Source organism: Danio rerio, chromosome 3 (genome assembly GCF_052040795.2).
Source record: "Danio rerio strain M-AB ecotype USA chromosome 3, GRCz13ab, whole genome shotgun sequence".
Classification (NCBI taxonomy): domain Eukaryota; kingdom Metazoa; phylum Chordata; class Actinopteri; order Cypriniformes; family Danionidae; genus Danio; species Danio rerio.
Genome location: NC_141023.1, coordinates 30,468,595 through 30,496,493, shown reverse-complemented (window position 1 = coordinate 30,496,493; position 27,899 = coordinate 30,468,595). Strand labels below are relative to the sequence as shown.

General features: G+C 34.0%; 1 protein-coding gene and 1 long non-coding RNA gene across 35 annotated transcripts in view; one reads left to right on the top strand and one right to left on the bottom strand.

The window, feature by feature from the left end:
• Positions 1-27,899, bottom strand: part of LOC147845656 (uncharacterized) — a 191,443-nt gene that overhangs the window by 126,310 nt on the left and 37,234 nt on the right. The gene's annotated exons all lie outside the window — the stretch shown is intronic.
• LOC100001051 (uncharacterized) lies at positions 81-27,872 on the top strand. 34 transcript variants are annotated; one of them, XM_087244633.1, is made up of 26 exons: positions 81-217; positions 5,678-5,722; positions 5,842-5,868; positions 5,967-6,023; positions 6,515-6,532; positions 8,369-8,434; positions 8,543-8,695; positions 8,775-8,807; positions 9,084-9,119; positions 11,632-11,688; positions 14,618-14,668; positions 15,245-15,292; positions 15,482-15,532; positions 16,818-16,862; positions 17,419-17,478; positions 17,604-17,654; positions 20,457-20,516; positions 20,626-20,679; positions 22,982-23,056; positions 24,369-24,518; positions 24,740-24,772; positions 24,848-24,904; positions 24,986-25,060; positions 27,298-27,351; positions 27,443-27,493; positions 27,578-27,872. In XM_087244633.1, the coding sequence occupies exons 1-26, from the start codon at positions 151-153 to the stop codon at positions 27,580-27,582; spliced, it is 1,479 nt and encodes a 492-aa protein (XP_087100759.1). In that variant the 5' UTR covers positions 81-150; the 3' UTR covers positions 27,583-27,872. The 34 variants fall into 34 exon arrangements, with proteins under 34 accessions (XP_087100759.1, XP_087100761.1, XP_087100758.1 ...); XM_087244635.1 differs by having other exon boundaries at positions 8,363-8,434; positions 14,618-14,662; positions 20,460-20,516; XM_087244632.1 differs by having other exon boundaries at positions 8,363-8,434; positions 14,618-14,662.

Here is a 27,899-nt window from a genome sequence, read left to right as displayed (position 1 = left end):
AGCGCAGCAGAGGGCAGGGCCGCTCACAGAAAACACATGGACATCCAGCTAATAAATAAAGGCCAGCAGGCAGATTGACCAGTGGTGCTGCTTGACTCTCACTTCACCTGTTTGCTGCCACTAAAACTGTCTGTCTGCCTGTCTGCCAAGATGCTGGTCCGTGCACTCCTGCAGACCTCTCTGGTCCTGTGGCTGGTACAGAGCACCATACAGGGAGGTAAGACACACATGTTCTTCTCAAGGACTTGCTGAGAAGGTTTTAGGGTGGATGGGAAAAAAGAAGAGACTTTATGGATGCTGAAGAGGGGAGAAATAGCAGTAATGTTTTTTTTTTTTTTCACAGAATCAAATCATTGTAATATGAAAAAAAATTAAACCAGATGCATAAACCTTGTAATCAGTGTTACAAAGTATGAAGTAATTGAAGTAATTTTCCACTTAAAATGTAAATTGCCTTTTAATTTTTAGGTCATTTAATTACAGTTATTTAAAATGTACTTGCCTTAAAAATGCAGCATTTCTGTATAAATCAAGAGAAGCAGAGTAATTGTGTATATAAAGAAAATTATTCTGTTCATCAAGGCGGCATTTATTAAATGTAAAATAAAAAAAAAGTTAAATTGTTGAAGCTAAAAATTAATATATAATTGTAACATTTATTAATCGATATAATAACAGACGAATAAACATGCTTAAGAAACAATGAATTGAGTAGAAAAGTAAATGACAATATATTGTATGTATACTATGCTGTCATTATTACTTTGAAACGTCTTTTGTTTTGATTCATATTTTAACATTTCTGAATTGTTAACCTTTTGAAATAAATCTAAAAGGTGGTCACATTTTAAAGAATTAAAAAAAATTTATTTGTATTTTTTGAGATTTATAAGAATTTTCAGAATTAAGTGTCAGTTATTAAATAATTGTTACTTTCTTAAAGTAATTTAAATACAGTTTTATTTATGTAATAATTATTAATAAATGACTCTCTTGAAGTAACTTCCCAACCCAAAACTGCTTGTAATACTTGTAATGTAGTCTTAAAAGTTTCTTCTTTTAATGATTATAACCAAGACTGATTAAAAGTTTTTAAAATTCAGTTGTGCAAAATGATAGATGGTCAGCACAGTGGCTCAGAAATTCGCTGGTTTGAGTCCAAACTGGGTCAGTTGGCATTTCTGTGCATGTTCTCCCCATGTTTATATGGGTTTCCTCCAGTTGCTTCGGTTTTCCCCACAGTCCAAAGACTATGGGTGAACTGAATAAACTAAATTGACCGTAGTGTATGAATGTGTATGGGTGTTTCCCATTACTGGGTTGCAGCTGGAAGGGCATCCACTATTTAAAAAATGCTAGATAAGTTGGCGGTTCATTCCACTGTGGTGTCCCCTGATGAATAAAGAGACTAAGCTAAAGGCACATGAATGATTGAAGGAAATTGAAGCAGTTTAAACTAGAAAAGACTACCTGGTTAATTAAACTAGCCCTTAAGGCAGACTCTTAACATTGTGTTTTTGCAATTGACACCAGATTAACTGAAAACTGGACTAATTATGATGGAAGAAGTATCAGTGTTATAATGCAGAGGTTTTGAGGGTATTCCAGGTTGGTTTGACCCATGTACTCAAGCCCTTGAGGGAAGCTCTTGGGTTGAGATTTAATGTGTGGTCTTGGTTGCTGAGAAAATAGCTTTTTTATTTAAACTGGCACTAAAACTAGAGCACTGGGTAGTGTGAATTTATGCATCATTGGGTGCAGACCTTCATTCAGTGCTGTCTGAATGGCTAATAACTTGCTCAAATCTAGCGGTTTGCTCATTTATTTCAAACAATAAATTTACACTTCACTACAATCTTGATATAGCACTTTGCGTTGGTTAAATATAAATGAATCCTGAAAATGTAAGCTTTCTTAGAAAACCAAGCATCTATTTAAAAAAATGTAATGATTTGTTTGTTTAACTGCGTTTCACCAATAACCAAACTTACAGTAGTACATAAATTCTTTAGTTGTTGGGTTCAGTGGGTTTAAGTTTTGTTGTGAAGCCTACTGAGATAACATGAATTATATGATATGTAACTGAGAATTGTAATGAAAGAAATATTCTTCCTATTAGATTTTACATTTATTTAATATTTTGCACCTGTATATTTAAATGCCCTGTTTTATGTTGTCACAGTGCAGAACACTTGAGCTCAGTTTACTATTGTTGCATGAGTTGGTTTTCTTTATTTTGTTGCTGAAGTTAATAGAATATTTTAGGCACACCTAGCCTTGATTAGTGTTTATTTGGATTTATTTTTGCTGCTGGACAATGTTTATATACTTTTTTATATCACACAAAATTGTATTCTAAATCTTTAAAAGGACACTCAGGTTTAAGTGGGTTTAATCACATGATGGTATACATTTTCAGAAGAACAGTTATTAAAATTACAATATTCTGTAAGTGTTAAGGTCATTTTTAAGGTCAAAATTTCTAGATGAAAATTTTATATGGATGTAAAAGGCTCTTTATGAAATCACAGATGACAATGAAAAAAACCTTTATTTGGGTTATTTTGAATTTTACATGTTTAAAACCAAATTTAGTTTCATTTCTGTGTATATTTATAACTTATAATTGTAACTGTTTATAATTATTTTTTATAACTTTTACATTTAATAACTTTGACTTTTTATACCTTTTTTTATAAACGTTTTATAACTTTATTGTCAAATTTATAATTTTTTACAATAAATTTTAAATAAGAAATCAGTAAAGCCAAAAAGTTAAGATGAGAGATATTTTGGAATAAATAAAAAGCTATTACTTATGATCATATTATTATTAGCCTAACATTAACCTATTTCCTACAGTAAATCCTGATCAAATATTCTATACAACAACTTGCAAATTTACTTTACTTTCGAACTTAAAAAAAAAAAAATACAGTCACACCTAAAATTATTCATATGCCAGGTGTATTAATAGGTTTGTTTTTTACTTGTATATTTATAAAAAATAAAACCTTAAACGTTATTAAACCGGTCTTTGTTATTCATTGTTATGTTCACCAAGACAGCTGGTTCTTGTGAAAATGCAACACTGAGGTGTGATGAGAGTTTGTGGTAAAGCAAAGCACTAAAGTGTGCCATTTTCTTCCTCAAGTTTGTGCCAAGAAGGACGAATCAATACGTTGAGAAAAGTAACAGTGCGGCAGACAGAAATTAATCATAGTTTCCTGTGTTGTCCAAATCACTCACAGTATAGACATCAAAAGTCTCCTTGGTGCTCCATGGTAAAGATTTAATTTAGCTTAGCACTGTCTGTATGATGGGATTGCGTCATTAAATGTTCAGCCAACAGTAATTGAAGTACGTCTAGAGAATTACGCAACAAGATGCACATAACGACTCTACGTTAAATACCTGACAGCTCCGCTAAATGGAGAATAAACACCTCTGGAAGTGAGTCATGTCTGAGTTTGCCTGGATCTGCTCCAGCCTCTGTAACCCACAGCTTTAACACTCCTATTTCATGTCTGAAGATCAAAACCTGTGGCCCAAAGGTGACAGGAGAGCTCAAAATCTGTCAGCTTTCTGTCAGTGCTGATTTCATTCAAACGCTATACAGACTGTCCGTCCAGAATCAATGCAGGCCTGTTCCAAGAGTGCGGAGACAGCGGTTAGTTTGACGAAATCCACACTACTAAACTTTTATTACATCAGCTCAGCTGTTTAGCTTCTCTTTATAGGAGGATTTCTTAGAATTCATTCATGAGGAGTCTCGAAGAAAAAATAATTGAGCAGATTTAGATTCACCCATTGGGAAGTGACGGTTTACTACAGTATTTTGTTTTTGTTTGTCAGTTTTCATGCATGACAGCTGATATTAAAATAAAACAACAGTAATTTTATCAGATGATTTTACATTAGCCAAAATATGAATTAAATCTTTTTTTTTTTAAACTACATTGTATAAGCATAATGAAGCTAAATTATAGAGCACTTAGGTTAATGTGCTTTCACCAAGTAGGACATGTTCCTGGATTCTGGAACATCTTTGTTGATCCTGGAACAACAATCCAGTTACATTTAAGGGATACAGTTAAACAAATCATTGTTATCTGACTATTAATCCCCTCTGATTATGGGAATGATTTACAATTATGGTTAGGGGTAGGGATTAGGCACAGCTCTGAACAGGAAAGATGTTCCAGAATCAACATGTTAATCATGACAGTTGCGATTTTATATATATCACCAACAAATACAATATATATATATATATATATATATATATTTGTATTTGTTCAGTGGAATACAAGCAGCGGCTGCATCCAAATTTGGAGATTACTTTATGACAGTTTTGTAAATGTATGTTCTATGATATGAAAGTGTAGTATATAAAATGTGTACAATGTGGAGCCTGCAGTTAGCTCTCTGCAACTCTCACATGGTCGCCCACTGAAGCTAAGCAGGGCTGCGCCCAGTTAGTATCTGCATGGGAGACGACATGGGAGAGCTAGGTTGCTGCCGGTAGTGGTGTTAGTAATGCCCCAGTATAGTAATGGGGACTCTATGCTGCTCAGTGAGCGCTGTCTTTCAAATAAGACGGATAAATCCCAGGATGTCCTTCGAAAAGAGAAGAGGTTTAACCCTGGCATCCTGGCCAATTCTGCCCACTGGCCTCTGTCCATTATGGCCTCCTAACCCTCCCCATATCATAATTGGCTTCATTACTCTGTCTCCTCTCCACCAATCAGCTGGTGTGCAGTCTGGCACAAAAATGGCTGCCGTCGCATCATCCAGGTGGATGCTGTGCACTGGTGGTGGATGAGGAGATTCCCCCTATGTGTAAAGGGCTTTGATACCCAAAAAAGCGCTATATAAATGTAAGAAATTATTATTATTACAATGTATATACCATCTTTTAACTGTCACTGAGACATAAGCCAAACTAAAAGATTAAATGACAAATTTTCAAATCAGTCTTTTGAAAATGTGTCTTGAGAGGTTTACATTAAGTTAGTTGATGATGTAAAATGTAATGCGAAAATAGCACAGTATCCAAACTCAAATTAAAATGAAGCCAATGAATATTGGTGCGTCTTAAGCAATGATTTGCAGATTCCAACAGTGCGTCATGTTACAATAATTTGGAGCAGCTACTGTAAACCTTTATATTTTAACCTAGACCTCAGAACGTCAAGCAGGACCTGATTGGAAAATCTTTGTTAACTAAGGAGATGCCAACTTATTTAAAAATCTTATAAAACAGTTAGAAAAATTTTTAAATAAGTCCTAAAGTGAACAGGAAGCATGTGTTGTGAGGTTAGAACTGGGTCTAACGTACTTTTAAACATATGGAGGCATAAAAATGTCATTCTATTTAAAATAGTTTCCATTTTTAAGCCACTCACACAAGTGCTAGTAAACATGTAAGTGTGTTTTTTTGATTGTCTTGACTGTCTGACACAACAGCATGGTTCAGTGCTGAGACCTTGTGGACAAACTAAGTAGTGTTATATTACATACATTATACATGAGATTAGGTCTGCATGCCTGCAGTGCTTGTAATGTGTTCATGATAAAAATAAGCATGTGAAATTATGCTTAGACGCTATTATTTTTTTACTTTTATCTTTAATGCTGAATGAACTCATACATGTTTGTTTGCCTTGTTTTAAAGGAGTTAGGCCACAGACTGGAGCTCTTGGAAGATTGGCAAGTCGAGGTATATTCTACTTATTAATATTTTGTATCTGGAGTGTATTTCTGAAATATTAATGACAGTTAGCCCTCATAACAATCATATATTTCATCACCAGTTCTGCTTTTATGTTTTTTCAATAGGGCCTGGCATTGGTGCAAAAACTGGAGGTAAGTGTGATGGATGCTGTGGAATGCAGTTCACTTTTGTTAGCCTGTACAAGAATTATTGTACATCCTCTTTTATTTCTGTGCTGTCCTGTGATCAGTGGCTGGAATTCTCGGAGCTCGTGGCTATGGAGCAGGCAAGGCAGGGAAAACAAGCGGTAAGCATTAACTGATAAATAAAGGTTCACAATTAAACGTTAATTAAACCAGAGCTGTGGCAAAAAATAGCCAGAGATGTCATCTTTGCATCAATTCCAAGATTTTCAAAAGACATTGCTATTTTGTGTTGAACCGATTTTGGGTTTAGATTTTAACAGCAGATGGCGCTGTAAGCTTTGCAAACAGCTGAAATCTGCTTGCATCCAATGTCTTACACATACCACTTAAACCAAAATTAGTCATTAATAAATTTAAGTTTAAGTAAATTACAAATATGTTCAAGGTGACCTGCGTTTACATTAATCTCATGAATAAAATCTTATGTGGTTGATCTAAATTGATTCAAGAGAGAATATCAGTGCATTTTGAAATTCTTGGTATCCATTTCTCTAATGATTTTTCACCACAGCTCTAAATTAAACGTCAAATTAATTGAACATTCTGTGAATTATCTAATTATTTTTTTCTTCTTTCAACTTCTTTCAAACAGCGGGCCGTTACCTTGGAGGTGAATTTATCTGCTTTTAAATGTTAAACTATATTTTGTGTCTACTACCATTCAAATGTTTGGGATCTATACAATTTCTTCTCGCTCACCAGGACAGCAAAATACAGCTGCAATATTATGGGAAATTACATTACATTACCATTAACACAGCTGTTTTTTTTCCAGTACATTTAACACTTTATTGGGTGAAGAACTATATGGTAACTTCTCTGACATTGATTTCAATATAATTTTTTTCATTGGGCATTTCAGTGAGTGCCCTATAGACTATTTCAATGTGGTGATGTCACTGAATTAACATTTCCTGCTTGTTGTCAAACTATTTCATAACTACAACAAGAGGCAATTCAATCATAACGTAACATTAAACAACTATTATAATATTGTTTATCAATATGCAAACTCTTTATTCCTGGGAGCTATGGAAATTAAAATGTAAAACACACAGTACGTTAGGACCTTTGTTATTGTTTACATCTCTCAAAATGGTCTTTAAAGATTTACAGTGTTGTTGTTGTTTAAAAGGGTGACTTCAGCAGTTATTTTCCACGAAGGCCTTTAGTATTTTGCTATTTTAGGGGCTTTTCAAGGGGGCTAATTTTCTTTGTATATGACTTGTTTTATAGTATAAATATTCAGACAATCTAAAAATAAGATATATTTACTTGAAGTAAAATGAGATAATGTATTGATTTCAAAAACATCTAAATTTGACCATTTCATGTGACAAACCGCCAAGATTAAAATATATAAAAGCATCTATATATTTTTTACATCTTAACATATTTATTTTTATTTTAAAAATCCAATTTGTAATAGGGAAATGTATATTATAAATGTATTTAAAATATTTTGGAAAAATGTTTTTTTATACACTTTATAGTTCTGACCCTTTTATGTATGGTTTATTAAAGTTTTATAGCATTTCTGTATTATATTACTCATTATTTTGCAGTTATATTTGTTTTTACCAGGCATATTAATTTGGGATTATTCATATATCTTAATACAATAAGATTTTTTAAAATATTTTTGTTAATTATTACAATATGCAACAATTAGTTAAATGTATTTTAAATATTTTACTTTTTTACTTCAATCATTACCACCAACTCACTTTACTTTTGGTCAGAAACTCCCTGATTTAAAATGTAAAGATTTAATAATGATGTATATTATATTATATTATATTATATTATATTATATTATATTATATTATATTATATTATATTATATTATATTATATTATATTGTGCTAAAAATGTCAGCAATTCTTACTGAATACACAAATCTGCAACACAAAAATGTAAAATAACTCAGAAATGTTCAGTGTAATGACTTTATTCATGAAGCATATAGATAAAACATACAAATTTAATAAAAGTAAATATTAAAATTACTATCTTGCAAAAAGCTGCTTTTTTTAAACAAAGAAAAGGGGGTTTGTTATAAGTAGTTGTTTGCAGTACCTTAAATTGCCACAAGGAGGAGAAGCTCCTCAACTCCTCAACGGCTTCAGCAGTTATTACTCCAATATTCTGCGTTACACGATCCTTCATAAATCAATTTTATATGCAGATTTGGATCTCAAGAAACGTATTAAATACCAACACTGAAAACAGTTGTGTTGCTCAGGCTTTTTGTTGAAACTGATACGTTTTTCATAATTATTTTCTTTTGTAAATGTCTTCACTGCGGCATGCCACAATGAATCTTCACTAAAAATAATTTGCCCAAACTTTTAAACAGTGGTGTGAACGATATGTGCATGTGTCTGCGTGCATTAGCATGTATTCCTTAATGCTGTTTCATGAGTATGTTATCTGTCAGGAGCAGCATACAGACCCACTGCCGTCAGAGGAGGCCTGAAACAAGGATATGGGACGCTGGGTTACGGAGGGGGTACACCTGTCCTTCATAAATAACCATAATGGTCAATCATTTTTCATATCTGATGGTTCCATTATTCTTGTATTCAACACCGTGTTCTCCTGCTATTTTGGTCCCCAGCTGCAAACCTTGGTGCTGGCCTTGGCGCTGGTCTTGAGACAGGACTTGGGACTGGTCTTGGGCCAGCTGGACTTGGACTGGGAGCAGCGTATGGTTTAGGCAATGGGCTGGGAGCAGCTTTGGGTTATCCCGGAGGAAAACTTGGAGCTAGAGGTGAGAACTGCTCACTTACTTTGCATTCAGTATGAATAACGAGTAGATGTATTCACTGTTTGATTGTCACCTTTTCCAGGTTACACTGGTAATGGCTATGGAGCTCAGCTAGGTGAGTGCGCATTATAGTCACACAGAAATCATTACACTTTATATGACACAATGCAACGTCTGTCCTCACTGAAGGTTGTGTAGCAGATTGAATCTGATCTAACCAATCAAAATTTGACCTTGTGCTGTGATTAAAATCTTTCACATGTAGTGATATACGCTGCCCATTGGCCATGATTAGGTGTCATATTTTTGATGAAGCGGTGTGGGATTGACTATGAGAGCCGTTTATTTCTTCATCCCTGTAGCCTTGACATCTCTCTTGTGTTGTTTGCAGGTTATGGTGCTGGTGGATACCCTGGCGTTGGACGCGGTATGTAACCTGTCCCCGCTCAAGCTTTAACTAATGTGTGTGTGTGTGTGTGTGTGTAAATGTAAGTGTTCTGTCATTTATTCAGGTTGCTGTAGCAGCTGTAACTGACCATCTACAGTATATATACTTTATTTCAGAAAGTGGTTGAAGCATTTTATTGTCATAATATTTTTTATTTATTTCAGATTTCCAGTGTGATGATGCTTTAGAGATGTAGTACTTTATATAGCGGTGACGTTTAGACGCGCTTAGATGACACATGAGGACACATGACCACTATCATCTACCACTACCATCTACCCATCCTTAAATTCAAATACAACAGCCCACAAGATAGCAGCCTTAAGTAAATTAGTGTGCAAGGCTACTTCTGAGGTTAGATACACAGTACTGATAGGAAGTTCAGATCTTTAACGCGAACCGGATCTTTTGTGACCATCCTCCCATGTTAGGACTCAACATACCAAAATGATGTAGTCAGCAATCATAATTTCAGTCAGTTAAAATTATGATCTGAAAAGTTTCTTACAATTTGGTTTTGCAAGCCAACTGAAGCATGATTCACTTATTTAAATTCCATTTTAACTTTCTTTTATGAAAGTTTTTATTTCATTTAAATCCTCTGTTTACCCACACCACATTTATGCCCTTGGTTTAGTTGAGTCACAGCAGACCGTAATTTACTGTTCGTGTTTGGTTAACTGGATCACACATGCGCAGTATTATCAGTTTACCGCTTCTCAAATCTGATCTCAGTGTACTGTTCTAATAACTTAATAACTCAGTATATATTGGTTTATTTCTAATCAGAGGGGGAGCATGTTAAAAAGTCGTTTGTGGATAAGAGTGCTTACTGGCAAATTGTTTTAAAAGATTCAGATCGATTTGGTGAACTAGTTTGAAAAATTTCAAAAAAAAATTTGATCGCGATCACTAATACAGAAATAAAACCCATTTTTGGGAACACACGTGTTAAAGTAATAATTTTAAGTTTCTGATTGATCTTGCCAATAGCATCAGGATTAAAGACTCTGAAGTGCTGTACAGGTCACCGGGCAGCATGAAGTGAATAGGTTTATTTTTTAAAAGTTTAATATACAGTGTGTATTAAATTTATTTACAAAGACGAAGTTGGTTTCAGTTAGATTTAAATGTACACAATACAGTTTCAGTTAGTTCTAGTTTTTTTTTAAAGCTCATTTTTATTTTTCAGTTAACAATTATTTTACATTTTAGTTTTAATTTTTTCGTTCGTTTTCATTAACTAATAACCTTGATACAAAGGCATCAATTTTTTACACATATACATCTATATATTTATATTTTTTGAAAATCTCTTTTGTAATAGGGAAATGTATAATATAAATGTATTCAAAATTATTTTAGAAAATATTTAGTTTCAAATACACTTTATAGTTCTGACCCTTTTTTATGTTCTAATAATTTTATAACTTTTTTGTATAATATTGTTCATTATTTTACACTTGAATTAGTTTTTTATACGTATTAATGTGGGATTATTTATTTTAATACAATAGGAATTAATTTATTGTTGTTTTTGTTAATTGTTAAATCATGCAACAATCAGGTAAATTTATTAATTATATTATATTATATTATATTATATTATATTATTTTATATTATAAAAATGTCAGATTCTAACTGACTACATAAATCTGCAACACAAAAATGTAAAATAACTCGGATATGTTCAGTGTAATGACTTTATTTATCAAGCATATAGATAAAACATACACATTTAACGTAATTGAATATTAAAATTACTAGCTGCTAGCTTTTTTAAATAGTCGTTGTCTGCAGTACCTCAATTTGCCACTGATAGGCGCTACAGGAGGGCGCACGCACCCCTGCAGTGCAGCCAGGAAAAGCTCCTCAACCCTGTAAAATCTACTCAATACGAACTGTTTGTTCATCAAATAGTATACCGCGCTTAATAGTTGTTTTTAGAAACACACTTTTCATCCTGTTTTTTCATGTTCATGTGCAACCTCTCAAATCCATTTGGAAACAGTGTCAGCGGTCACGTGATTTATTGTTGTGGAAATGTTAGCGACTTCTATGAGTAAATGGTGCTTTCACTTTCATATTTGTGGACGTGGACGCTAGTTTTTACATATACACATATTTATCATGGGTGCAGTCAGTCTGGAAGTGATATGTGTGCTCTCTTAGGTTAAATGTTTACTTTAAGCAGACATTATGACTTGAAGTACTGCTGGATAAATTGAGTCTTGGTGTGCTGTTGAGTTTGAAGTAAAAAAGTTTTATGTTTGCTTAACATCTGCAATTTGCTTTCTGGGTCACAATACTAGATTTTCAAGATATGGCTTAGGAGAGGCAGGTGTTTCTTCTGTTAATTATTTGCTGTTGTTGGGATTATTAAAGTGCAGTGATGTGCTTGTGTTCACAGAATATGTGTGAAAGGCTCTTCCTCTTCCCGATTTAAAAGCTGTGAATCTGACATTAACTAACCGATTTTGTGGTCTTCAGGATATGGTGTACCAGCTGGCACATTCACAGGGCAAAGCTCAAAACCAGCAAAACTGGGTAAACCTTGCAATATTCAGTTGCTAACTTATTCTTCCTTCATTTCTTTTAGGATAAAATCTCATTCACAGAAAAGAAGCATTCACATTCACTGATAAATGCACGACTTCACTGATTTTGTGAGAGTAATAATGAGAAATTTTAATTGAAACCAGATTAAAATAATATACACATAATAATAAAAAAGACTCTTTAGTGATTGTCTTGTTGTTTAGTGCAAATATCTAAACAATAATCATTTCATATTAAATTAATAGAGATTTTGTACTTAAAATGTAAAAGAAAAAGAAAAGAAAACTGAACTTACAAGGAAAACAAGTTTATTGCTTATTCCTTTAAAGTGTAAAGTCAGTTCATTTTATTCACTTTTTCAGAAAACCAATAATCTGACTGTTAGTTGGCATCTAGTTATAGATCAGGGGTGCCCAAACTTTTCATATGAAGGGCCAAAAGCCAAATTTGATTGAGGGGGTAGGCTGAAGGTAAATATAGCAAACTATTACATTAAAGCTAACAATTTCCTAATTTATTATTATTATTAAGAAATAAATAGAAAAACGTACTTCAATCATATTAATAATTACACATTTTTTACATTTTGTAATGAACTTCTTACAAGGAAAACAACACATTATAACAACACAAGTAAACGAACACATTTAGAACACAATGGTGTTCAATGCTAAGTACACGAGTCAAGCCTTTGCCTTGATTTGCTCGTTGTTGTCTTGTGTATTGTCCTCTATCTTTGAGTGACTGTATTTACATTTTTAAAAATCTGATTCATGCACTACATTTGATTGAAACATTTCAATTCAGTTGACTTTTGTAGCTCAAAATTAAACAAACAAACAAACAAACAAACAAGCGAAAGGTTACGTTAAATTAGAAATGATGATCTCTGTTAAAAGCATTTGCTGTAACCTTCCTTCTAAATCTCTTCTCAGAAAGGAATGGTGGGCCAAATCAAAGCTTACCATGAGCCAACTTTTGGCCACAGGCCCTACTTTGGGCATCTCTGATAGTATAAAATGGTCTAAAGGTGACATTTAAAATACGTATTAATACACTTTAAGAAATACTTAAATAGTGGTTTAAGTTTTTACAGTGCACCTAAAAAACACTGTGAAATGTAAATGTGCAATGCTAATTTTGCTAGCACACATTGTTATTCTTTAGGTGAAAATTTATCAGTTTTTCCACTGAAAAAAATTTGTTTTGGTAACCTTCAATTAAAGTCTGACCATTTGCTTTTGTATTTGGATTGGCTGTCTTACTCTGTTGATGTCAGTTTGACATCTTCATTCACATATTCTTAACCACGCCCCTCTTACCATTAGTTTACTACAAGGTAATGATCCGCAAAAGAAAAGCTCTGCCCCTACTCAATATTTTGTTTCAGTAGGCTATATGCACAGCTAGCGTTTCTTCCCATACTCATATACTTCCAGTGAACGGTTAATGTGACTTTTTTCAATTTTATACAGTTTCTTTTACAGCCCTGATGTTGTAATGTAATTAAAATACAATCAGTTAAATAGGTTTCAGCATTCAATTAGTTGTTCAAGTGTGAAACAAGATGAAAAGCCGGTTACACACACGCTCCCGTCAGGATTGGCAGGTTAGCGCAGAAACTCTATTGAATAAACTGGTGTAAAATAAATGTTCATATTTTAAAGACAGCATGGAAAAATGTAATTAAATGTGTCCTTCTTGTACAATTTGAGACCCACTTTCTATTTTATATCAATCAGGCAGGAGAGATGGTTGATTCTTAAAGAAATCAGACCTTAAACACACTAATTTTGTAACGCCACACAGTTTACCAAAAGCGCTTGACCCAGGTTACTAATAAATTAAAGGTCCTTTTTTTCTGCATACAGTATACCCTGTTGTAAGTACATCAACATACTGAAATCAAAGTCTCAGCAACTTCTGTTTCACACAGACTTTAACACACAGATGCTCATTGCTCATCATTAAAAAAATTATAGGTCACATATGTGAATAATTCCATAAAATCAGTGATTTGTCAGTTGTACAATAGATTTAGTTTTTAAAAGTGTTGATCTTGAAGTGAAAATCTTTACTTTAAAGATTTAAAGTCCGTTAGCATAAGTGGAACAATTTTGACCATCTTATTTTTCAACTTTCCTACAAATGTGCAAAACTACCTCTTCATTTTCCCTTGTTGGTAAATTATTGTCTATTGCGAGGTTCTGTTGCGCTATTCCTTGGTATGTTAGCTAAAAAATATTAGAGTTATCAGTTTGTTGTTGTACGTTAGAGCTGCACAATATTAGAAAAATTTAACATTGCAATTATTTTTTTTTCTCTGCGTTATATTTTGCGATTAAAAAATACAATTTCACTATTTGCAAAGTCATTACCTTAGAGAAAATATATATAATAAACAAATTATAGTCATAAATAAACCAAGTGGAGCAAATATTAACGTGAAATGAACCACGCCTTATGGTTTTCTGTAGAGAAAAAACAGAAATTGTCCTAAAATTCATAAAATGAATCTTTTATGCACTCCTAAAATACTTTAAAGTCTCTTAAAATGCTAACATAGTCACAGGACTTAAAAACGCATGCAGATGATAAACTTTTACTCTATTTTGGTTCAATTCTGCAGTGTCTACACAAATCTTGTGTGTTTTGACCTGTGGTTTCTGGTCAAATATAATCCCAACTCATCATTGCATATCTTGCGATGTGACTATTGCAGATACACACACTGTGATATCGATGCTCAAACCACTATCATAAGCATATGTGTTTGAAAAACCTGAATGCATGGTGCTGCAAGACTCTGTCATGATCATGGTAACAATCTAATACATGTAATATGCTATTATGTTGCTTTCCCCGTTTTTCTCACCATTCAAATCATTGCTTCCAGCTGATGTGTCTGTATTCACAGGTGTTGGGCCTAGAGGTGACCAGCCCATGTCACAGGGACAGGCAGGTGATGGTAAACCTCACATCCTCCATGTGTGGCTTTCATGCTTTCTTTTTTTACATTTTCTAAATTTGTATTTGACAGCATTTAAAGTCTGTGTGAAACCAAAAATTACTATATTCATTTTGCCAGCAAACATTGTTATTCTTTTGGTGAACTATTAATTCAGACAAATTAATCCACTGAATTTTTTTTTTTTTTTGGTAATTTTCAATCAAAGTCTGACCCTTTGCTTCTGCGTTTGGAGGCACAATATTTTTAACCATGCCCCTCTTACCATTAGTTTGCTATGAAGGAATGATAAGCAAAAACAAAGTCTTGCCCCCTACTAAATATTCAGTCTGTTTCACACAGACTTTAAACTATTTGCATTGCACGAAGCACCTAATGTCACACAAAACCATGCAATTACATGAAAAGAAGAACAAATGGCTTCTTTGGTGGCATATTAATCTCTGTTACCTCATTATTCATGACTTTACAGATTTTTTTGAGTTCCATCTTTCAGTGAGCATCACCTCTTATGCTCTTGTGTCATTGGCAGACGCTGCTGTTAGTGTCTTTCTTAACTGGTGTTGTGATGTTTAGGTTATGGTCCTGGAAGGTTCACTAATGGTCAGAGTCCTATTGGCAATGGTAAACTTTATCCTAATGTATATGACTGTAGAGTCTATTTTAAATGACGTTTGTTGTCTTTGGTCAAGTGTATAGTTATAGTCATGTGGTTTCTAATGGCACAGGCCAAGACTAATTTTAGTTAGTTTTAAGTAATAGACATTGTTGTCTGCCTGGCTGGTGCATAGTAACTGTAGCTGCGGTTCATAGGTTTCCCACCAGGACCAGGATTGACCAATGGAATGAAAGCTCAATCTAAGGGTAAACAAACTCTCCAGCTTCACAGTCCAGAGTCGGAATTGTTGAAAATGTTTAATATGCAGCAGTTTCAAATTATTTATTCTGTTCTTATGCACACTAACATTCAAATGTAATTTATAATATTACTGTCTGTGATGTTCAAACTCATAATATTAATATTTTTACAGAAGCAATCATATATATCATAAATGGATTGTATGATAAGTTCAAAATAATACATTTCTTTTGTATATAAATGTATCTCCAGCCACTTTTGATCCACTTAATCAGCCCAGGCTCTTTGGAAATGTGTGCCTCAGCCTACCTTTTTGCGAAACCTAAAATGTGTTGCTTCAGGTACATTTATTTGCCTGTTTCAGATTACAAATCCGCTAGAGGGCGCTTAGGATATTTTTACAAATCTAAAATATGTTACTTAAAGTGCATTTTGTGTACATTTCAGATAGATGTTCTTCTTGCACACGTCCTTGAGAAGGCAGGCTTTATCATGCAGATCACCTGAACCACTGATCTAAAACCTTCCCTAAACCCAACCAATAGTGTTTTTAAAAGCAAAAGTAGGAGATAGGTGTGCCACATAGTTTTACCTTAATTTTACATGGCTTTTATCCCTTTTGTGTATTCGTGCTCCAACAGACTCAAACCGGGGGATTTTAGGTACAACACCGTACAATGTAAGCTACAGAGCAAACTGACCATACCAGAAAAGTTGTCATATGGAGATAGACAGGTGAGGCAAATGTATTCGATTACAAATCAAAATCACAATAAAGTTGTATATAGTTGGTATGGTACAAAGAACTGCATGAAAATAATTCTTAATTCATCAATAATATTTCTCTGTAAATATCAGTAGTGAGACAAGGAACAAAAGTTGTTGGCATCATATTGCAGAACAGCGTTTATTTGATCTTTCACAAAAATATAGGCTGAAGTATGCATTTCCAATGAGCCTCTGTTGCAGCTAATAGTTAATTGCTAATTAATAGTGTATAAAATAAATGGTTTCTCTAAAAAAAACAAAAAAAAAAAAAAACTACTTGTTAACCCAAAACGTTGGAGTGAAAGCATGAATGTCTAAGTTTAGAATACAAACTCCAGCACTTTATGTAGGTCACTGCTGTTGTGTCTGTTTTGGAGCACCTGTAGTTAATCTTAATGTTTACTATGTGCATTGGTGAGTGTAAGTGAAAGTCTATGCATGCTAAAATACACATAGAATAGGTTATGGGAACTATTATGGCCTCTCAATGTTCATATAAACCACTGTTGTGATACAAAACAGGAGCTGTCTTGCCCAGCAGACAGGGCACCAAACCATCCAATACGGGTAAAAACGTCTTCTGTATGAAGCTGTCATTGGTTTTGCATGTCACGAGGTGGTGTTTTCTCCAGTCTGAAATCAATATAGTTCTCCAAACAGCATCAAATGAAACTATCATGTGGCACATTCGACTGTTAGTGATTGTGGACTGGAAAAATCCACCCCTCATCATGGACTTGCTGCAGCTGCAGGTCTATGAATAAATGCTGTTCTCTAGCACAGCTGTTCAGATGGGTTTCTGTGTGTGTGTTTGTACTGGACTAATGCCTCATCTGTTTCTTGAGGCTGTTCTCTTTTCTTTTTGTGTGCTCCACCTGAGCCTTTGTCTTTGTTTCTGTCTAGCTATGTGCTCAATGCATGCTGCATTGTTTTTCTCCTACAGGCCACATGTATGGAGCAGTCACACACTGTCTTGCATGATCACTTTGACCCACAGGCCACTGAACAGTCATATTGTTCTGTGATGACTGTTCATTTACCCAATTTTACCCATGTTACCCAAAGGAGAGGAAAGAAATGCTATAGTGGCCATAGTTTAACAGTTAGCATGCTTTGTTCACAGGGTATGGGCTTGGTGCTGCCGGATATCTTGGAACTGGGTATACTGATGGTTATGGAGCAGGTACATTAAAAAGATTCAATAATGTTTATTTCCCAAATGCATGTAATTATTATGATAAATGCATGCTATAGTGTAGAATATTCAGATACTCTTTTTTAATTTTTTTTTTGTTTTTGCTGATGCAGGTCTCGGGGCCGGCTTATATCCACAAGGAGTTCGAGCAGGAAAGCAGATTGGTAAATAATGTTTTTTTGTAATCGTTTTAGGAGGCTGAGGCCTACAAGGGTTTGAGTTGATCGTCTAATTACATATATGCTGGTTTTCTCTAACAAGTGTTTTTGTTCAGCAATTTAAGGAAGTCTGTCAAATGTTTTTGGAAAGAAATTAAGTTTTATTTGTTGAGGATGAACTTAATTCATTAAACGTGACAGCAAATACATTTGTGATGATGTTATAAAAGGTTTTTATTTTTCAAGTAAATGTAGTTACACTGTAAAAATGCTAAGTTGCACACAATTCCATCATGTTGTCCCAACATAAATTATGAGTTAATTTATTTTTTTATTTTTTTTATTTTTTTATTTTTTTACAAATTTAGGTAGATAAAACATGAAAGAATTTAATTTACCCTAAAAGAAATCAAGGATTTTGTTGGTTGAGCTTATTTTAAATAAGTAGTTTAAACAAGCAGCAAAAAAACTTTGTACTTTGAAATTTCATCAAACAATCCTAAAAAGTTTATTACTATTGGTATTTTCTTAATAGATTTATTGTTTGGAAAATTAATAGAAATAATAAGTTAAATTAAATCATATTAGATTGATTTCTGAAGAATCTGAAGAAAACTGAATAGTAAAGATGCAAAAAGTTTAGGTTTACCATAAGATGAACAAATTAAAAGTATTTTTTTTAAATTGACCTATTTTAAATCTTGAAAGTTAAACAAAATCAAAATGCTGAAAAAACTTTAAAGTTGTCTAACTAAAGTTCTTAGCAATTCACATTACAAATTAAAAATTAAGTTGTGATGTATTTACACCAGGACATTTACACAATGTCTTCATGGAACATGATCTTTTATTAATTTTCTCATAATTTTTCACATAAAAGTAAAATATTCGGAAGCACTATATATCGATAGCCATATTGATATCGGCTGATAAATGCTATTTTTAATGTTATCAATATCGGTCTGATAAATTAGCCAGATTTATTAAGTTTCAAGAATGATGTGTTATTTTCAATGTTTGAAGCTGCCTTTTTATTGTTTTACTGATTTTGGTTAATCTACAGTGACTTTCTTCATGGGTGCAAAATTTTTTGTCAGAAAAAAATTTGATTTTATTTAAAGGGGTGATCCACTATGATATCATATGTTTTACTTTAGTTCCTGTGTAATGTAGCTGTGTGAACATAAACAACATCTCTAAATGTACTACAATATATATATATATATATATATATATATATATATATATATATATATATATATATATATATATATATATATATATCATAAATACTTCAGGTTACGAGCATACACCCCAAGCATGGAAGAGGTGTGGCCAGATAGGCTGTAATGGTATAGCAGAGATGCTTCCTGGTGACATGGAGCAGATCTGTGAATTACAGCACATGCTAGCTGACCAATCAGAGCCTCTTGAGGGCGGGCTTTCAGAGGAACTAGGAAATATGACAGTCGTTTTCATGTAAGCTGAGTAGCAGTATATTATTAAAGTGATATATATGAAAAATAATAATAAAGTGATTTTTCACAAGTGAAGCATGAGCACACTGCTTTGCATCTTATAAACACAATTTAACCTTAAAAATACACTCTGGACCACCCCTTTAAATAAAAGAGCTTTAACTAAAGAAAAGAGTATTTGATAAATAAAAGTTAAGGAATCAGATTTTGTTTTCTGAAGTTAAGGTTTTAAAATAAAATCAGATGTTTACTGTATGCGTTTACCTTTAGGGTTTTTTATTCATTTATTTTTTGCAGTCATGCAGAAAAATTTGAAACATTTATATTTATGTGCTAATATATCGGCCTTTAAATCGAATGAGTGATCCTTATCTGTAAAAAAAAATCATATTGTTGCATCCCTAGAAAAATGCATAGTTTTGACCCATACAATGTGTTTAATATATTAAATATATTTCTGCAACATAATGCTGGTGTTGTAGTCCAGAGTCAAAAATTGTAGTTTCTAATTTTATGATAATAAAAAAAATTTTCAAGCAAATAATTCAGCATCGTATTTTCCAGTCACACTTTATTTTGATGGTCCGTTTGTTGAATTTAAGTTATATTGCGTCTACGTGCCAACTAATTCTCATTAGATTATAAGTAGACTGTTAGGTTGGGGTTAGGGTTGAGGTTGGGGTCAGGGTTAAGTTGACATGTGCTTGCAAAGTTTGTTATAGTCAGTTAAATGTCTGCTGAAGGAGCAGTTTCAACAGATATTAAGCAGACTGTCTACTAACACTCAAGTGGACCCTCAAAATAAAGTGTTACATGTTTTTCTACAGCTGTTGAATAAACAACATATCACAATTTATTTGGTATTATGTAATGTATTAATTAAACTATCATGTAATGTATTACTATGTTTTTACAGTGACCTTCCATTTGTTGCAGCTTGTAGGTGTGACATTTGTGTTGATACAGAAAATGAGTTTCAGAAACACCTCTTTTATTTCATTGCCTCTGTTATTTGTGAAGTGAAACCTTTTGTAATATCACAATATTAGTGCAGCGTAATGGATTAAGCACAGAGTGTGGTCAGCACAAATCAAGAGCCCCTCCAGCAGCAATGTGATCCTCTAAGACCTCTGCTTGCTCAAAGATGTGCGTGCTTACTAGTGCAAGAAACACCCAAAATTCACACATATGCTTATTTTTTCCCCCGAATCAGCTTGGTTGCAACCTTGGTGGGCAACCTTGAGTGTGAAAACAATGAGGTGCTTCCTGTGTCACTTTAATGCATCACCATTGTTTTCCATTGCTCAGTGTTGACTTGTGGTCTTCTCAGCAGGCTACAGTAATGGATACGGCAGTGAGGTTTATGGCACAGCAGACGCTTATGGAGCAGGTGAGTCAGAGTGGATTGTTCTAAAGAAGCATGTCCTCATGCCACACTAACATACAGGCATAATTATAACTATGATTATGATTTGACTATGATTATAATTATGTTACAGGAGCTGCCTTCCCCTCAATGTTGGCTGATAATGTTGGCCTAAACGGTATAGCGGGTAAGGTTATGAGTGTACCCAACACATTCACATCACATTCACACTAAAAAGATGCTTCAAACAATGTTTAATACACTTTTTCCAGTGATTATACACAATATTATTCTACTCAAGGTTGCAGAAAATGACCTTATCAAGCTCAAAGGGCTCCAAAAATGAGACATTGCTGTTCACTTTCTCACACTATTTTTTTATCTGAATATGAAAGAAGACTTTAGAAATCTTTACAGGCAAAATAAAATGTATACCCAACTATTATTTAGACAGGGGCTATGTTTTAATCACCTATTTTTATGCACATTTTGGAATATTGCTTAAAAACTGCATAATGGAGACATCAACTTTATATTTTGAAAATGTGCATTAAAATCTGAGTGAGTAGGAAAAACCTTTTGGCTGATAAGAAAAAGTATGCAACACTTCAATGAAAACACATTTGCGAAATAAATTCCAGCATGTGCATCAAAATAGTGTCATGATCATGTGATAACCAAAACATGTGCAATGTGATGGCATTAATGGACAAATCAGCTGACCAACCACATTGTAGAATATCTAAAATGTTGTTTTGGTCATTTTAAAATCCCTCAGCCAAAGTCTGTCATCAAAGTACTTTGATATTATTGCCCCCCAGAATTGTCTGGAGTGACTGCACTCCCAGTGGTCTCACGCTTCCAGACATAAGCAAAAATCATCTGAGGCATGAGTAATATTATATTAAACATTTGATATATTAAAAGAAAAAACTCCCACACTGGCATCTTCTGCCGCCCCAAAACCTATTGTTTTCTTAGATTTTTGATGCCAGTTTAACAGTAAGTGACAATTTTGTTCTTTTTGACTAATTGGCAAAGATGGCAAAAGTACACACATCTTTTACTCAAGTAGAAGTGCAGATACTCATGTTCAAAACGACTCTGGGTAAAAGTTGAAGTAGTGACTACGCTTTTGCCCTCAAGTAAAAGTAAAGAAGTAAGGCCTGAAACATGTACTTAAGTAAAAAGTATTCATTACTACTTAATAATACTACCTGTTTTAGTTTCACAGTGGTAACTACCGCACATCATGTATACATCTGTACAAAATAGCTTGCATTTCTAATTTTTTCAGCAACAAATTAGCCAAGCAACATCGTTCTACAATATTGTCCAACAACACTGCTCAAAAAGTTGCCCTGTGTGTATCATCACATGGACACAATACTTAACTATACTGAATGGCTATTAAAAATAACAGCTGCCACACTGGTTCATATACTCTAAAACATAATTCTGTAGGCTGCCTATGTTTTAATAAATAATAAATGACTTAAATTTAACACTACATTTTCTCTAAAACATATTTTAGTATATATTTTTTTTTATAAAAAAATATATGTATATTTGAGTACAAATCATTTTTGCACTATAGTGAAGCTGCTTCATTTTCTGAAACAGCAACACTCTTCCTGCTCATATGATTTCACTGTTTGTTTGTTGTTTTGTTTTGTTTGTTTGTTCTCAGAGTATTGTAGATATTTTATTTAACAAATAAAGGCATTAATGCTGTTAATAGATTTGTGCATCATCATTTTTCACATGATAAATTCCTGATCCTTTGCTTTATTTTATTCATAAATAAACCCAATATACCTACTTTTGATGTTCTAAAATATTTGTCTAAAAATCTAACAAATTAAAATAAGCTTACTTATGGTGCGTGACCAGAGGTTGAGAAAGAACGCAGCACGCAGATGTGCAATGATGAGAAATGTATTGATTGCATCAAAAAGGCATTCAAATTGCGCAATGGCTAGAAATAATATAGATCTGCCACACCTGAATACGAAAGTAAAGACCCAGATTAAAAAATGTAAGGAGTAGAAAGTACAGATATTTGTGTAAAAATGTAAGGAGTAAAAGTAAAAAGTTGTCAAAAAAATTAGTGGAATAAAGTACTTATACAAGTAAAATCTACTTAAGTACAGTAACAAAGTCTGTGTTATCATTGGATGGAAACGGTTTGCGTGATTTTATGCATAAATCTGATTCACATTTTTGAATGAAAACAACTATGAAGCTAAATTATTGAACCGTGTTCTTTTTGTTGTAAACATACACTGTCAGCTAGCTTGTGATTGTGTATCAGCACATACTGCACATCATATTTAAACTATAGAAATTATATTAATAGCTGATGCCTTTGCTAATGACTTTTAATATTTTGCTAAAACTTTCTACTAGAATACTAGTGGTTTTGCGCACATTTACTGATGATAAAGCATAATAAATGACATCTCATAGATTAATATGCTCTCCTACAGGCCTTGGAGCTGGTGGTCTTGGTGGTGCAGGACTGGTAATGAACCCTGGTGTTGATGCCAAGTCTAGAAAGTATGGTAAGAAACAAACAAACAAACAAAAAAAACTCAAACTCAAAACTAAAACTCAACAAATGTGAATAAAAATGAGCTTCATTTTCATTATTATTTGTAATTCTTTTATTATTAATACATTTTGTTATTAATAGAGAATAATTTTTATTGTTAATTGAGATTATTGTTATTTTGATTCATTTATTTCATTTCATTTTAAGTGTTGCATAAATCAAGGCTTAAGTAGTATTTTTAAATCGTTAGAACTGTTCATCTGACCAAATTTCTTTTAGCTGTTTTAAATTGTCTTTAACTCCAGCTTAAAGGGATAGTTCACTCAAAACTGAAAATTCTGTCATTTACTAACCCTTCACTTGTCACAAACCTATTTGAGTTTTTTTTCCCCTGTTGAACACAAAATAATTTATTAGAAAAATGTTGGAAACATTTGAAACATTGACTATGGAAGTCAATGGTTACATGTTTCTAACATTCTTCAAAATATCTTATTTTGTGTTTACCAGAAAAAAAGAAACTCCTATAGCTTTGGAACCACTTGAGAGAGAGTAAATAGCGAATAGTTTTTACCCACAATTCACTCCAAGAGGCCTTAGGGGAAAACACAGTGCTATTTTTCACAGTGTATGCCACAAACTCAGTTTGTTTCCAAGTGGGCCAAGACCACCTTTTTCAGGCAGTCTCAGACTGATTGCTTTTGTAGAGATATAATTACCGTGTTCACAAACGGCCATATGAAATAAGCCTAACCAGGTTGTGAAAGAGCAAACCATGTGTGAAAGCACCCTAATATATACCCATGTGTGAAAACATCAAAATATATACCCATTTGTGAAAGCACCCTATCAAGCAGACAACAATAAATGCAGGTGTAATGTGGGCAATGTTTTGAGCATGTCCACTTTCAACCACTTCCAAAGATGAGACCAAATTGTTTTCATAGTGTAAACACTCATGTGGTCAAACACGTTCAAACAGGCCCAAACAATCAGCTGCTCTCTGCATACCGATGAAACACGTGATCATTATGGGATATGTGAGAATGCACACAAAAACAAGACATTCAACTGACTAAAATGCAGATCCTGATCAAAATCATAGTTACCATCCACTTGCTAATTCCCTCAACGTGTTCATTTATTCTGTAGTACTCGTTTGCAAAAGTGATGTAGAGAGCGTGACAAAATAAGAGAGAAGGGTCTCAACAAAATCCAAACTCAAGTGGTCACAAGAGACTTATTTGAACATTTGTTAATAGCATTTGGAAGCAGAGTCTTAGTGTTGGCCTGATCCTGTAATCCGTCTGCTTTGTGTAAAGGGGTTGGTGGAGTCCTTGGAGCTGCCGGATCCTTGCCTTACGGAGGTCAGCCTGTGGTTTCAGCTGGACTCGGCCCTCAGGGCAAGACCGGTGGTTATGGCGGAGCTACATATGGAGGATTACCAACCCTTGGGCCAGACGCTGGTTTGGGTATGTGCATCGCATGTGTTTGTTATTCAAATGCAATATGCAAATCCCAGCTTTGCTGATGCTTTGCCTGAGGATTTGACTTGAACGTGGATGTCCCCTGTGAGGAAAAGAAAGTAGACGAATTAAACATGGCAATGAAGTATCCAAATTAACTAATGATTTGATTAAGATCAGACTATTATGTATTAGAAAGAAAGTAAAGATGATCTGTCTCCTGTCAGGTGGTACAGGTGGAGCAATGGAGCCTTTAGCAGGTAAAATTGTGGAGTTTTTGTGAATATTCCTTCTGTATTACATTCTTTTCTGACAACAATATTGTACCTGTGCAGGTGGAGCTGTTGGCCAGATTCCTTACAACTCACCAGTCATCGCTGCTGGACTTGATGGTAAGTTGGTTAGAAAAAGCCAGAAACAAACCATCCTGGAGTGTCTGATGGTGACTCAGCTGTTAATGTGTTGACCCGCAGGTGAGGCTGGTTATCCTTTTGGTGCTGAGCAGCTCAGTCTGGGCGCTGATGTTTCTAAGGCAGCTGCCAAATATGGTGAGAATATGAGCATTTTTAATAGTCCTGTGTTATAGTAAGATCTATAAACAAATGCAAGGTTTCTTTAAAATTGGTAGGCCTTTATGGTATTGCATTATTATATACCGCATAGTGGCTAGATAAATGATCAGTGTTTAAAAGATTAACGTTGATGTAAATTAACATGCAGTAAGTATCTATTAATGAGAATCCTGATTGGAAAGTTTATTTTTTTCTAGGAAATCAGTACTTTTATATCACAGAAATCTTACATTGATTAAACGTTGTCGTTAAGAAACAGCATTACTAGAGATTTCTTTTTCCAAAAATCCTAATGTATATATTCAGAAGATAAAGTTGTTTCCATAAAACATTGAATATACATACATGCATTCATACAGCCATATACAGCCAAGGGGTATACATAATTTCAGGCTGTACATACGTAAAAAAAAAAAAAAATCAAACAAAAGGACAAACTAACCCTTCATTTAGTTTTACAATACAATAGTTTTGTCTGTATAAAAATGGAAATTTAATAAAAATCTAATGAGATGCAATGTGTTTTTTTCTCACAATATATAAAAAGCAGGATTCCCATGGGTCATGGAATTTCTGAAATAAAACAATTTTAATATGTTTTTATTTTTACGTTAAAAATGTGGCTTTATGGTGATAGAATAAAGAGAGAGACAACATGATAAGGAAAGTTTAGCAAGATTCGATCTTGAGATGCCTACATGGCCATTGAGGCCAACTTTTAACATATTTTTGATACACACTCACTGGCCACTTTATTAGGTATACCTTACTAGTACTGGGTTTGACCCACGTTTGCCTTCAGAACAGCCCTAATCCTTCGTTGCATAGATTCAACAAGACACTGGAAATTTTCCTCAGAGATTTTGGTCCTATTGACATGATAGCATCACACAGTTGCGACAGATATGTCAGTTGTTGATCCAAAATGTGAATCTCCCGTTTCACCACATTCCAATAGTGCTCTATTGGATTGAGTTCTGGTGACTTTGGAGGCCATTTGAGTACAGTGAACTCATGTCATGTTCAAGAAACCAGTCTGAGATATTTCGTGCTTTTATTACTTTTATGACATGGTGTGTTATCCTGCTGGAAGTAGCCATCAAAATATGGGCACATTGTGGTAATAAAGGCTCAATTGGTACTAATGGGCCCAAACTGTGCCAGAACATATGCCCCACTCCATTACACCACCACCACCAGCCTGAATCATTTATACAAGGTAGGATGGTTCCATGCTTTCATGTTGTTTACGCAAAATTCTGACCCTACTATCTGAATGTCGCTGCAGAAATCGAGAATCATCAGACCAGGCAACGTTTTTTCAATCTTCTATTGTCCAATTTTGGTGAGCCTGTGCCAATTGTAGCCTCAGTTTCCTGTTCTTAGCTGACAGGAGTGGCACTTGGTGTGGTCTTTTGCTCCTGTAGCCCATCTGCCTCAAGGTTGGACTTGTTGTGTGTTCAGAAATGCTCTTCTGCATACCTTGATTGTAACGAGTGGTTATTTGAGTTACTGTTGCCTTTCTATCAGCTAAAACCAGTCTGGCCATTCTCCTTTGACCTCTGGCAACAAGGCATTTGCACCCACAGAACTGCCCCTCACTGGATATTTTCTCTTTTCAGACCATTCTCTGTAAACCCTATGGTTGTGCATGAAAATCTAATTAGATCCGCAGTTTCTGAAATATACAGACCAGCCTGTCTGGCAGAAACAACCATGCCACATTCAAAGTCACTTTAATCACTTTTCAGGATTTCTATGTATTACTGAATAATAATTATTAATACAGAAAAAAACTCATAACTGATATGGCACATTCAGAAACATCATGCATGCCAAATGACCTCCTGATTTATTGTCACTCATTTCCCCTCTGTCATGTTAAAGGGTAGTTCACTCGAAAATAAATAATTACTTTCCATTTACTCACCCTCAGGTGATATGAGTTTCTTTTTTCTGTTAAATGCAAAATAAGCTACTTAGAAGTATGTTGGAAATCCTAAGTCAATGACTACCGGTTTCCAACATTTTCCAAATATCATCTTTGGTGTTCAACAAGGAAAGAAACTCAATCATGTTTAGAACAAGGGATGGATGAGTAAATCATGGCTAAATGTTCATTTATTAGGTGAACTATCCCTTTAACAGCATGAAAAGATGAAACACACAAATGCCTTTGACTAATAGCAAGTTTCATAACTGATTATTTCCAGGCACAGGAAGCTATGCAGCTGCACTAAGCACTGGAGCTCAAGCTCTCTCTGGTAGTAAGTACTGAAACCACTGAAACCACATCAGTAGAAATAAATTAGTTCAATTTAATAAATACATTCACTATATTTAATATTTCACCTGCAGCACAGAAAGATGGAAGCAAGCTTAGTGGCCTTTATGGCAACGGGTACAAAGGTAGATGGCATTTTAGAACATCTACATCTATATTTATTTCCTTTTTTGTACATCTATCTTTTCTAATCTTCTCTTTCTCTCCAGGTTGATTTCTGAAGCCGTGCTGTTAACATCCTCAAATTTTTGGACCCTACTTTTCCTAGTGTTCCTCACCGTTGTGCAGTTTTGTGACCAGTTTTGTTGTCGCTTTGTTTTATGTGTCTCTTTAGGTGGATTTTGTATGTACATGTTGTTTTGATGTTCCCCCAGTCTATCATTTGTCTCGTCCAGTGGAGTGTTTCGTGTCCCTTGTGTGTCTCTGTATCTAACTAAAACATGCTAAGCACTTCAATGGCTGTTATTTTAATTCTTATGAAAAACTAAACATTCCACCTTCTAACATGAGTCTTAGTGTTTGTTTGATCAT

Coding starts and splice junctions, on each gene's coding strand:
- LOC100001051 (XM_087244630.1), top strand. CDS start 151: ATGCTGGTCCGTGCACTCCTGCAGACCTCTCTGGTCCTGTGGCTGGTA. Junction 8,808..9,083: donor TGGCTATGGAGCTCAGCTAG/GTGAGTGCGCAT, acceptor TGTTGTTTGCAG/GTTATGGTGCTGGTGGATAC. Junction 20,517..20,625: donor AGCAGACGCTTATGGAGCAG/GTGAGTCAGAGT, acceptor ATTATGTTACAG/GAGCTGCCTTCCCCTCAATG.